Source organism: Ovis canadensis, chromosome 4, assembly GCF_042477335.2.
Source record: "Ovis canadensis isolate MfBH-ARS-UI-01 breed Bighorn chromosome 4, ARS-UI_OviCan_v2, whole genome shotgun sequence".
Lineage (NCBI taxonomy): Eukaryota > Metazoa > Chordata > Mammalia > Artiodactyla > Bovidae > Ovis > Ovis canadensis.
This window is the reverse complement of record NC_091248.1, coordinates 71,030,126-71,043,243: the sequence shown is the minus strand read 5'-3', so window position 1 is coordinate 71,043,243 and position 13,118 is coordinate 71,030,126. Positions and strand designations below refer to the sequence as shown.

General features: G+C 42.1%; 2 protein-coding genes across 2 annotated transcripts in view; one reads left to right on the top strand and one right to left on the bottom strand.

The window, feature by feature from the left end:
- The window catches only part of DOCK4 (dedicator of cytokinesis 4), a 471,458-nt gene extending 463,078 nt beyond the window's left edge, over positions 1 to 8,380 (bottom strand). The window contains exon 1 of the mRNA XM_069587995.1: positions 7,952 to 8,380. Within this exon, the coding sequence (XP_069444096.1) occupies positions 7,952 to 7,988 (37 nt within the window). The 5' untranslated portion in view covers positions 7,989 to 8,380. The remainder of the gene's footprint in view (positions 1 to 7,951) is intronic.
- Positions 8,381 to 8,468: 88 nt separating this feature from the next.
- Positions 8,469 to 13,118, top strand: part of ZNF277 (zinc finger protein 277) — a 133,050-nt gene continuing 128,400 nt past the window's right edge. Inside the window, exon 1 of the mRNA XM_069587996.1 lies at positions 8,469 to 8,688. Coding sequence (XP_069444097.1) covers positions 8,598 to 8,688 — 91 coding nt within the window. The 5' untranslated portion in view covers positions 8,469 to 8,597. The remainder of the gene's footprint in view (positions 8,689 to 13,118) is intronic.

Sequence of the window (13,118 nt, the reverse complement as noted above, 5' to 3'; positions counted from 1 at the left end):
AAGCAAGAAAAAAACATGAAATCTAGCTTCCTACCAACTCGACATGACAGCTAATCGTTCTTATTTTATAGTCCCCAGATATCCATATTAATAAAGTGCTTTGAGATGACTGCTCTTGGAAAATTCAGGCTCTATCACTTTAAAACTTAGACAAGCGGACTACTTAATCAAAATCAAAACAATTAATAAAGTGGATCGCTTCAGTTATCACACCTAAATCAAATGACTCTCTCATCATGCTCTTTAGTCTATAACCTCTCTCCTATTCTTGTCTATGCAGATATCGCCACCTGAATGTTTGATGGGGATGGCCAACTCTAGGAAGCCAAACAAAACTCTTAATCCTACACTATAAACCAGCCCCACCTGCAAAAATGTCTCTTTTGTTGAATGGCACCTATGTTCACCTGGGGCTTCCCTGGTGGCTCAGTGGTAAAGAACTCATCCGCCAATGCAGGAGACTCAGGTTCAATCCCTGGGTCGGGAAGATACCCTGGATAAAGAAATGGTAAGTTGCCCAGTCCAGTATTCTTGCCTGGGAAACTAGATGGACTCAGGAGCCCGGAGGATTACGGTTCATGGGGTCACAAAACAGTTGGACACAACTTGGCAACTGAAAAACAACAATCTATGTTCCCCAGCTTGTGCAACCCAGAAATCAGGTAGACATCCGAAACTTCTTCCTTCCCCTAACTCCTCACATTCAATGATAAGCCCTGCTGTTTCCATCTTCCAAACATCTTAGATTTATCCACATTCCACCATGCAGGACTGCTCACTTGGTTCAGGAACCTATCTCTTAACCTCATCTACTGCAATAATCTCTCTTAGGTCACCTTTATGTCACCTTCATCATCCAGAAGCAATAATGTACATGCCTTAAAGGTTCATAATGCTCATATTTCCAACCAGGAGGAATTTTTTAAAAAACAATTTGCTGGTAATCTTTATATTCTAACAATTCTCACCTGTGCTTAATTACTGAATACATCTTCTCTAAATGCTACACATTAACTACCATCTTCTCTATAATACTATGCATTTTGTGGAATTTCAATCACTATCCATGTTTCATTTATTTTGTCACCTGACACTAGGTACATGGAATGTATTTTATTTTTTTAACTTTTTTTTTTTAACATGGACCGTTTTGAAAGTTGTTACTGAATTTGTTGCAGTATTGTTTCTGTTTTATGTTTTGGTGTTTTGGCTGCAAGCCATGTGGGATCTTAGCTCTCTGACCAGGGATGGAACCTGTATCCCCAGGATAGGAAGGCTAGGTCTTAACCCCTACACTGCCTGAAAGGTCTCCTGGAATGTATTTTAGAAATAGCATTATTTATGGAAGCCTTTCATTTTATGACCATAAGTATTCTGCTATGCTGATAATCAAAAGTGATTCAACTATTCCTATATTGGAACTGATGTTGTTTCACAGACCACATGGCAAGGAATAACTGCGCATAAAGTGTTTTGCCACTATTGACTTTTTTTTTTCATGCAGACTTTGATGAGTGGAATTACTGATTCAAACTCCTGCTTTTGACCATAATGTTAGGCAACACAGCAGAGTGGCTAAGAAAGCACCCTCTAAGACTTTTGAGGTTCCAATCCTAGTTCCACCACTTCCTGCATGACCTTAGACAACTTACTTAACCTCTCTATGACTCAGTTTCCTGTAAAATGAATGAAAACTGAACCTTCCCTTATGGAGCTGTCACGAGGATTAGACAGAAAACACATGACAAGCTCTCAGAACAAAGCTTGGTGAAAAGCAAGCGCTCTACAAAGCCTATTTTACATATTTATACACACACACACATATACATACACCTTCATTTCCAAAAGGATCACGTTAATATTTAATACAGCCAGTAGGGCATATCAGTTTTATTGCAACTCTGTCACCAAAAGGCATTAACACTATTTTTGGTGATTCTTACTTAGTAAATATCCAGTGTATCTTAGCACACATTTTTTTTCAAATGCCAACGAGTAAAACATTTGTTCCTTAAGTACATTTATAGTGCTTAAATAAAAATAGCTTGGGGGACATTACTTATTTATTCTTTAGTATTATATATACTCTGACCAAATAAGCTTACCAGTTTATGTTTTTAAGAAAACAAGTTACATGAGTTGCCTTGTTTCTTCTAATAATGATCAGCAATACATAAAAGGATGGAAAAGAATGGTGTGGGTAACCCTTCAATTGGCAAGAAATTAGCAGCTCATTAGATTCATTCTTCTGCTGTAGTGCCCAGAGATCATTGTCAAAGGAAATTATATATATATATATATCCAAAATTGGTCATTATGCAGTTGATCCCAGCCCTTGTCAAAAAGACTCTAGCAGAAAGAGACAGGTAACCTAAAAGAAACAATTTATGCAATGCATGTGATGGTTTGGATACTTGTTCCATAGTTAATGAGAAATATTATATAAAAAGACAAACTCTGACTTATATTAGAAGACAAAAGTATGATTAAAGTCTAAGTTTAAATACAAACACATATTTGTCAAAAAACAACATAATGAATGAACTTAACTAGAAACCCAACAAGGCCTAAATTCCAGTGCTTCCTGTATCACAAATGAGGTATCTAGAGCAGTGCTATTCAAACGATCAGTCAGGACCTACTGAGTCATTAAGTAAAGTTAGTGACAATCTTTTTAAGTTTATAAATAAATTTATTTTATTGTAGCATACCTGACATACAACATTCTATTAGTTTCAGGTATACAATATAATGATTTGAGTGCTGTATGTCTGTATTTTTTAAATGAAAAAGAATAGGAGATCACAGAAGGTATGAGTAAATACTGTTTCACTTATATGTGTGTAGGGTGGTCCTGAGTGGTGCTGGTGTCAGGAAATGAAATGAATTTCCTATTATGGATGACAGTTAAACAATATCAAAATTCACTGCTGGAGAGTACCTCATTTTACTATGCTTCACAGATACTGCATTTTTTACAAATTGAAAGTGTGTAGCAACCTTGCATTGTCAGATGATGGCTTGCGATTTCTCTTTTTACTTATTTATTTGCTGTTTTTCTTTTTAAATTAAGGCATATACCTATTTTTTTAAAACATAACACTATTGCACTCTTAAAAGACTACAATATAGTGTAAACATAACCTATTTGCACTAGGAAACCAAAAAATTTGTGTGATTCACTCTATCGTGATAATTTGCTTCACTGCAGTGTTCTAGAACTAAACCTGCAATATCTCGAACGCATGCCTGTAAGTCAGTTAATCTCTGTGAAGCTGTTTCCTCATCTCTTAAATGGAAAGTATTCTACTTCAGAGAGTAGATTCAAATAAAATAATTTCACATCTTTTTAACTATAAAACATTGCATTAATATGTTAAGGTTACAGCATTATGGCTAGGTTCCTTAATGTTTCTCTGCTGTATATGATCACAACATAAAATCACTGTGCTAGAACTTGGACATACTGTATCAAAGATAATTCTGCAAATGTAGTCTCCTAAAAAAAATAGAGCTAGAGACAGGAAATCCTTAAGCTTCTTGAAATTTTTATAATATCTTTGTAGTTCTGACTATACACCCTCTGGGGAAAAAAATAAGACTAAAGAAGAAAGGCAGTATCTCAGTGTCACTGTGGGGCCTTATGAAAGAATCATCATTTATGAGAATGACCGAAAGGGGGATATGTTTACAGGCTATTCCCAGAGGAGACCAGATCATGAATGTAAGTTGCCATCTCACTGTCTGCAGAGCCCTTCAGTGATACTTTACTTGCAGGTATAAATCACTGCTCTTTGCTTCCCACTGAAAGTTTAGAATCCTGTACCAGTCTCTAAATGCCACAAACAATTCCAGGCAGCACATCTTTATCTAGCTACACATGTTATCTGCACACATCATGGTACCACAAGATAAGAAACATCTCAAGACTGCCAGCTAACAAAATTGGAAACAGCTAAGACAAAAGGTACACTCCCTCATAACTCTGGCTACCAATAAAGCACGCTTCTGAAGGAAAAGACATTCTAAAGATCCTGAGTAAATAAGAGATGGTACCTCTCCCCATAAAATTAGAAAGGACTTTAAAAAGGAACAGAACTCCTACTTTGCTGTTGTTTAGTTACTAAGTCATGGCCAACTCTTTTGTGACTCCATGGACTGTAGCCCACCAGGCTCCTCTGTCCATGGGATTTCCAGGCAAGAATACTGGAGTGGGTTGCCATTTCCTTCTCCAGGGGATCTTCCCAACCCAGGGATCAAACCCACATCTCCTGCTTGGCAGGTAGATTCTTTACCACTGAGCCAAATAGGAAACCTGAATTCATACTTAGATGATTTAAAAAACCACTTTAGGATAAACTGAAGACAGGAATGTTTGTGAAGACTCAGTGATATGGGTATGATGACACTTCATTTTTTAAATGATATCTGTGACCTTCAGATCAGCTTGTTCTGAGTTTTGTTTCCTGTAAGCCTTAGGGATTTTTTTGCACTGATCAATCAGCCCACATTACCTCTCTAAGCCTAACCAGGTTCACAAATGTAAAACATCTGGCCCGGTTGAGAGGCTCAGTTTGCAGCTCACAAAGGCTCATGGGTTCACCTGGGAATGCTGCACGCATGCCTGCTGGGCAAATGAATGTAGAAATAGATCTGCAATGGCCTTAACTTTCTCTATGACTAATTCCCATCACTCTGAGGAAGGGGATGGGGACTGTGACAGATGAGGATGTATAGAAGGCAGATAGCATGAGGAAAGTTGTCAGGGGGTGATCAAGAATGTTTTAGTCACTGCCCATAGAGCTCCTGCTAGAGAGAGAGAATCAAACAGCCTGAATCAGCTTGGTTCTGGCAGCCTGCCAGGTAGCTTTTGCTTACCTGTGATCTTAGTTGAAAATCATGTGGGATGTGTCACAGCAAAAGTGCCTTTCTCATAACAATCTCAACACATTGGAAATATCTTTCTAACCAAAGGACACACTTGTTTGGAAGAACTCCACAGAATTAATACTGAGAAGAACCTTGGCTATTCTTCGACTGTGTGTTGAAATCCTGGAAGGTTAAGTGACTTACCTTAGGTCACACAACTGGCAGCAAGCACTGTCTTGACTAAGACCAAGAGCTAAACAGACTCTCCCAAGATAAAATATGTCTACAATTGTGCCTATTAACACGTTTTCAAAGAGACAAGGTTCCTTACTACTCAGAACTTCAGTTTAATCACTATACCTGTCTACTACCCTAGAACACTTAGATATATGACTAAGTATGCATTGTTTTAAAACCATTCATCAATTAAATTGATGGGATAGTGCCCACACATTAGGTTTGAAAAGGAATTCCTATCTCTGATACACCTTACTACAGGTATGAAATTTAAGTAACTTTGTCCATATTTATAGTATGTTGCTTGAGACTGAAACAATAATATATAAAGATACATAATTCTCTCATAATGAGATAAGTATGTTAGAAATATACAATGTGCATGGAAACTTCAAGCATTCAAACTTACAGATTTATATCAAAGAATAAGGAAATCAATTTACTACTACACCTGATATCAGCAAAACATCTGTGCCCATAAAATAAATTTTCTTGAGTATTTATAAACTAGAAAGAAAAGCACATACAGTAACCAAGTTTATTAAAAAAAAAAAAAAGTAGCACATGTGTGTTTTAGTTGCTCAGTATAAGCAGCTACAAATACTCCTTTCTGTGGTGAGAAATAAGTCCACACATAAGAATCCCTGCAAAATTTTCACCACACACACGTGTAACAGATGGAGTCTAAAAAACAGCTAAGCATTTCATAAGCCAAATGCTCAAAAATTAATAATAAAAGATGTTAACAATGCTGTATTATATTGCATAAATGAGCACAACAGATCCCCACCCTCTGCTTTCACCTCTCATCTCATCCCACCTTTCTCCAAATGTGTGCTCACCCATTTACATCCCCTACTCTGCAACCAAATCACAACCATCCAAAGGCGAGGTGTCTGCTGCAGCCCAAAACACTTGACTGATAACATCCGGTTTGCCATTCCAGGAAATCCCAGAGTGTGTTTTAATCCTCTGCCCACAGCTTGCAAAAGAAAAACGAGAGAGGATCTAATCGATACCAGCACCCCAGCTGTGACCTGGCACATAAAGAAATCAAGAAAATAAATCCCATCCATAATCTGTATAATTTAACACTTGGAAGAAAGCAACATCTGGGATCAACTCCAAGCGGGACAGTGCTGCTGGCCATGTCTGTGGTTCCTGCACTGAGTGCAAAGCCGGTGACAAGGGGACACTCCACGTCCTCAAAAATCAGCAAAAACAACGTCTCTTCCTAATAAGAAGTAATCTACCCCCAAAAATGAGGCAGGTGAAGAGAAGGAAACATCTACTCCTTGCCAGTTGAGCACCTGATAAAGGCTCCCCTTACATTTCAAAGACAGGGAAAACTGGAACTCCTTCCCAAAGGTGGGTTCTGGGCAAACTATTGTCTTGCTGACCAGTCAAAATCCAAAATGAAAGCTCATATAATACAGGGGAATGACTTTGTTCAATCATACAGCCCTTTCAGGACACTCCAAAGTCCTATCCCCAGGTGAAGTTGGGGGGGAAAAATATCCCCTGTAATTATGACTCCCTCGAAAGGCTTTCCAGATTTTTTAAATTACAGGAAAATGAACATAAGCAGAACATAAGCAGATACCTACATATCATCTAAATCACTAGATCTACACCCAATTTTTTAAAAAGTAAACCAATAAGCAGGACAGGGCATTATAGGAAACTATATATTATGTTTCCTTAATACTATATATTAAGTATTATATGATAATACTTTCTCTGTCAAACCTTCTCAGAGGTTATAATTGCATTTGGCTGCTTCAGGCTTGTCAGAGAGCCTTCCTTTTTAACAGTCGCAACCTAAAAGGAGTAACTGTCAAGGGGCGACCCAGCTGAAATCAAACAACAAAAACGGGAACTGTAATCCGCCTGAAATGGGAGGAGGGAAAGGAAGGGAGACTCCTGTATTCATCCGTCAATATTAATGTCCTTTGTTGTTCACCTTTACACAGAACAGCGAGCGCTACCCTGCTCCTTTTCCTCCTAACACCCGTGTCAGGGTAATCTTTCCTAAAAGCTGTCTCGTTGCCTCGAAGACCCAAGCTTTCGGAGTCTCTCTCCCGATTAACACTCCACAGCTGTCCTCCAGCACCACCCCCACCATGAGCAGAGAGGGTGGTCAGAAGTAAAAACATTGCTGAAATACCCGTTCCCCTCCAAAGACCAAAGAGCAGAGCGGCGCAGATGTTGAAATTTACTAACCCCCGCCCCACCGCCTCTCCGAGCGCGCACACACACACCGGGTAACCCGGGATGGGAGGGAGGAGGAAGGCTCGGGCCAGACTGTCAGAGCGGCTCTTCCGAGGACGGTGCCACATTCCGCACTCCGGGAATGTGGAAGGCAGAGGGAAGGTTCTGCGCCTCCCTTCTGTTTTGGGGATGTTCTCTCTCCGCGACTGTTGTCTCCCTCTCCACCCTGGGAAGTCGTTGCAGCCCTTGCTTTCTTTAAGGTAAAGGAGAAGGAGGGAGAGGAAAGCCGTCCGTTCTCCTCTTCCAACTTGACACACACACACCCGGTAGCCACTCCAAACTCCGCAGGCAGAGCCCGCAGCAGGCGGGCTGGCCGCGCGCTCCCCTCAGCCGTCCCGGCACTCCCTCCGGGAACCCATGCCGAGAGCTCCCATCCGGCGTTGAGGGGCGAGACCCCGAGGCGCAACCCTCTGCCAGGAGGTGGCTGAGCAAAGCCCCTAACCCGCAGCGCGATGCCAGAATTAGGCATTTGCAGCCGGGCTGAGCTAGAGGGGCACGGGGGCAAGGACGCGAAATTCGCACTCGCTCGGGCTAGGACCAGAGCAGAATAAAAGTTCGCCCCGCGAAGACTCACCCACGCCGTATTTCTCGTGCTCCGTAGGTATCCACATGGCTAAACAGGGGTCCGGGGTCTTCAGGCTTTGTAATCCCCGCGCCCCTTCTCCGGCTCACAACAATGCACAGCTCCCGAGTAGTGGCTGCAGCGCTGGAGCCCCGCGGCTCCGCGCGGGCTGCGGTCGCTGGGCAGGGTCTGCGCTGGAGGCTCCCGAGCCCAGCGTTGACACCGCGCGGCCGAGGCTGCGCCGCCCGCAGCTCTGCCGGCGGTGGCTGCTCAGAGTCCTCCGACGCGCTCCCGGGAACCCAGAGGCGCAGTCATTGTTCTGATTCACTGAACTAAGCGAACACGCCGGGGCACTCTCCGGCGCACCCCCGCCCGTCAGCGCCTCTTCTAGCCCTCCCTGCCGAGCGCCCCGCAGCACGCTGGGAACTGTAGTTCTACAACAGCTCCATCCAGGAAGGAGGTGGGGAGTTAGCGGCTAGGGGCGGGACTACGTCCCGCTCGCCACGTTCTATTGGTCCAGATCGTGACGACGCGGAGTGGGCGTGGAGAAAAGTCGCGTCAGTGGGGAATTCGTTTCCAATCGCGTTTCTATTGGTCCCGCGCTTGGTCTGCGGCCCTCTTTTTTTTTTTTTTTTTTTTTCCCCCGCTCAGCCGAGTAATGGCTGCTCCCAAGACCCAGGGGGGTGCTACCCAAGGGGAGGAGGACAGTGATGGCAACCGTGGTGGAGCCAGAGGTGTCAGTTATGAGGGTGAGTACGGTGCCTCTGAGGTGCAAATGGTTTTTTGTCTTCGTTTCTCTCCAACCTGGAAGACAGCTGACTGCTGGACGGACCTTAGCTCTAAGGCCACTTGAGCTCGAAGGGGCCGCGGGTGGAGCCCCGCGGGACGGGAGGGGGTGGGAGAAGGCTACTTGCTGGAGACTGTCTAGGAGGGAAGAGAAAATGGGATGAAATGGCCTTATCCGCAGCCAGGGAAGTTCCCTGGGTTCTGTCCTACGTTTGGAGCTCCCACCTTTACTTTCGCTGCCGAGTGGGCGTGGGTCAAGGTTTGCGCGTGTGTGAGTATAACTCTGGAATTAGCTGTCCTCTTTCCTCGCCAGTAGTCTACCCTCGCCTCGGTTTGCTTGGTTTGGCCTCGAGAGATAGGTTTTATTTGGGTTCGAGCGGATTTCCATTTGCAAACTGGTTGGTCACTCTACAGATTTTTCTCAGTTGTTGGCTGGAGCAGCCTCTGAAGGGAAAGTCTGTATGACTCTCACTACTTCTTCCCCTGTCAACTGCCCCGGGCGTTCTCCAGGATTGAATGTAGAGAGCCTGGGAGATCTTCCCAAACTCTGGGTCCTTAGAGCAATAGGAAAGGAAATGGTAATTTGTAGTCATGGCTTCAAAGAAAGTCATCACAGCTACTTTGGCTTTGCTTCACTTTCAGGTTGTCTTCTGACCCAGTATAGAGAGCAAAAATAAAACTTTGAAAGCTGCAGAGGACGTTATCTTTAGAATCCCTAGCCCCTTTCTTTTGTTGTTGTTCTATCCATCTATCATCTATCCATTTATCAATGAGTCCTATCCGACTCTTTGCATCCCCATGGACTGCAGCACTCCGGGCTTCCCTGTCTTTCACTGTTTCCCTGAGTTTGCTCAAACACATGTCCATTGAGTCATTGATGTCATCCAATCATCTCATACTCTGTTGCCCCCTTCTTCTCATGCCCTCGGCCTTTCCCAGCATTAGGGGCTTTTCCAGTGAGTCAACTCTTTGCATCAGGTGGCCAAAGTATTGGAACTTCAGCATCAGTCCTTCCAATGAATATTTTAGGTTGATTTCTTTTAGGATTGACTGGTTTGATCTCCTTGCAGTCCAAGGGACTCTCAAGGGTCTTCTCCAGTACCTCTGTTTGAAAGTATCGATTCTTTGACCCTCCGCCTTCTTTGTGGTCCAACTCTCACATCCATACACGACTACTGGAAAAACCACAGACAGACCTTTTTCAGTAAAGTGATGTCTCTGCTTTTTAATACACTGTCTAGTTTGTCATAGTTGTATCCTTATAGTCTGTGTATCACCAACCTTACTCCCTTCTTTTTTGGGCTGATACATAAGTTAACACAGCTAGTTGTCTTTTTCCTTTTGATTTCTGTTTTGTTTGGCCGCACCATGCAGCTTGCAGGGGGCTTGCAGGGGCTTAGTTCCTTGACCAGGGACCCAGTCTAGGTCTCCTGCAGTGGAAACTCTGCCCTCTTCAGAGTCTTATCCACTGGACTGCCAGGGAAGTCTGTTGATGTTTTTTCTGTTAGGTCAGTTTATTTCTCTTCCTAGTTTCTTGTCTTGTCACACCAAAAACTTAGAGTGATAGATGAAAGGGTACAGAATAACAGACAAGTTACAGTTCAGTTTGGCTCAAGCAGACCGATCTTTTTTTACACAGACACTCCTAAAACATGGGAGCAGACTGACTCCAAGGGAGCTCTCCTTTTCCTTCCTGTTGATCCTGTTTGATAGCCCGCTTTCATACTTCCAGTTTCTTCCTTTTGCCTATGGTGTGTGCAAAGTAGAACTTGTACCCACCACCAGTCAATGAAAGGGACTGCAAATAGGCATATACTCAAGGCTGATTGACAATTGTAAATTATGTAACAGCAGGCTATGTTGTTTCTGTCTTCTCATAATTCAGTCCCTTATGATTAGATGTAGAATGTTCATGAGCCCTTACTGGGCTCCTAAGTGCCTAAGGTTGCTCGGAGAAGCCCCTTGTTTATTTTGTATCCACTCACTGTGTGCCTAGGGCACATGTGCAAGAGTTGAAAAGTCTCTGGTTATTTTGTAGCATATCTATGAGCTCCAGCTTGCATCCCTTTCAGCCAGGCCTCCCTTGTTGCTCATGTCTAACTTCCTAACATAACAAATGTGGTTTGAGGCTTAAATTTGGTTCTTCATCCTTGTCATTGTTTTTTGTTGTTGTTGTTGTTAATTTCTTGCTTTGTGCTTTCATGGTTAAATTGACTTTTAGTCATAAATTTTGTCTTAGCACAGAGTTAGTGCTACTTCTTCCCACTTCAGTGAAACCCCTACTTCTGAAATTATTTCAGTACCTCTTTGGAGAAACTTTTAGTAAGCTCCATTCTTAAATATTTTGTTATATTCATACCCTAAACAGTTCATTTTGGGATATGCCACATAGTCAACTCTTATCTTATAGTAACATACTAAAGAGTTTCCAGATTCTCAAAGTTCCAAAAGGCTACTTGTTTAACATTTGAAGGTGGAATCACTGGTAAATTTATCTCACCAAGTAACTCATAAAAAAGAAAATTGGCTATGCCTTTCAAAAGCATTGTGTGACTTTTAAATACATTAGTCATTTTAAAATTATAAAACATTTACTCATCAAGAGTTCAAACCATTCAGAGGTGTGTAAGGTAAAAAAGTAAAAGTTCTTGCGCCACACACAGTCTCAGTCCCAAGGTAACAATTCTTGGGGGTTTGGTAAGTATTCTTTACAATAAGTTTTATGTATGACATGCATCTATATGGTTTTGATTTCTTTTGAATAAAAAAGGATCATTCAGTGTAAGCTTAAAGATCTGCAACCTTCTTTCTTCCAGTGTTCTATTATAGACATTCTTCCATGTCAATACATCTGCTGCTTCATTCTTTTTAAAAACTGTGTCCGTAGTATTCCATGATATGAATGCGCCATATGTTAACCATTCCTCCGTTAATGAACATGTAAGTGTAGCTTTAGTTTTTCACTAATGTAGTGAACAGCTCTACATACATATTTTTGTCCACTGGGTGTATATTTCTTGAGAAATTAGGTCAAATGTGACACGTTTATAATTGTGATAGATGTCAGATTTTCCCCTTCAATGGTGAGTAGACATTCCCACCAGTAATAATATGAATATCCTTTTCTCCAGATCCTTACAAAACTGTGATGACCATCATTAATTCAGGATCAATGTTTAGATGACTATTAGAGTGAATTGAGTATCTGATGGAAAGCATAATTTTAGATTCCAGTTTATTTTCAACAAAAGTATTGAGCAGTGAATTTGCTATCTGTACCAGAAAAGAATTCTTCACTCTGATTCAGGACTGCCCAGTAGTCTCACTAATGATTGGTTTTTAAGTCATAAGGTAAAGTTGTCATTAAAAATTCCTTTGATAACCCATGTATTGTGTGACTTTATCCACATTCTTTTCAAAGTCTATGAAGTGTGATACAAATTTTGGGTGAAACTACTGATGTTAAAAGTATGTATATTCATATTTTTTGTAAAGCAGCCAGTTCGGTTATCAATTATGTCTTTTCCTGTAAAAATCTTTAATTTCTTGAAAACTAAGTGGTTTCCCTCTAATTCTAATTAAAATGTCAATCTGTGTGTTTAATATTCTGGGGCAGAAGGGACTATGGAGTCTTTTTATAGAAACCCTAGCAATTGTGCAGGACTTCTGCTGGAATGAGTCACTTTGTGGTGTGCAGGAAGGCGTGACTGACACCTTCCCTGAGGTCTGTGTACCAGACTCCATCTTCCATCAGGGAATCCTCTGATCGAACACACTACCACCTTCCAAACATTCGAACAGTGACTAGGACTTCATGTTTTTCCCGAAAACTGGGAACAGATAAAATAGACTCAACATTTCTCACATTTGGGGAGGTTCAGTTCAGTTCAGTTCAGTCGCTCAGTCGTGTCCGACTCTTTGCGACCCCATGAATTGCAGCACGCCAGGCCTCCCTGTCCATTACCAACTCCCAGAGTTCACTCAGACTCACGTCCATCGAGTCAGTGATGCCATCCAGCCATCTCATCCTTTCTTGTCCCCTTCTCCTTCTGCCCCCAATCCCTCCCAGCATCAGAGTCTTTTCCAGTGAGTCAACTCTTCTCATGAGGTGGCCAAAGTACTGGAGTTTCAGCTTTAGCATCATTCCTTCCAAAGAAATCCCAGGGCTGATCTCCTTTAGAATGGACTGGTTGGATCTCCTTGCAGTCCAAGGGACTCTCAAGAATCTTCTCCAACACCACAGTTCAAAAGCATCAATTCTTCGGTGCTCAGATTTCTTCACGGTCCAACTCTCGCATCCATACACGACCACAGGAAAAACCATAGCCTTGACTAGATGGACATTTGTTGGTAAAGTAATGTTTCTGCTTTTCAATATGCTATCTAGGTTGGT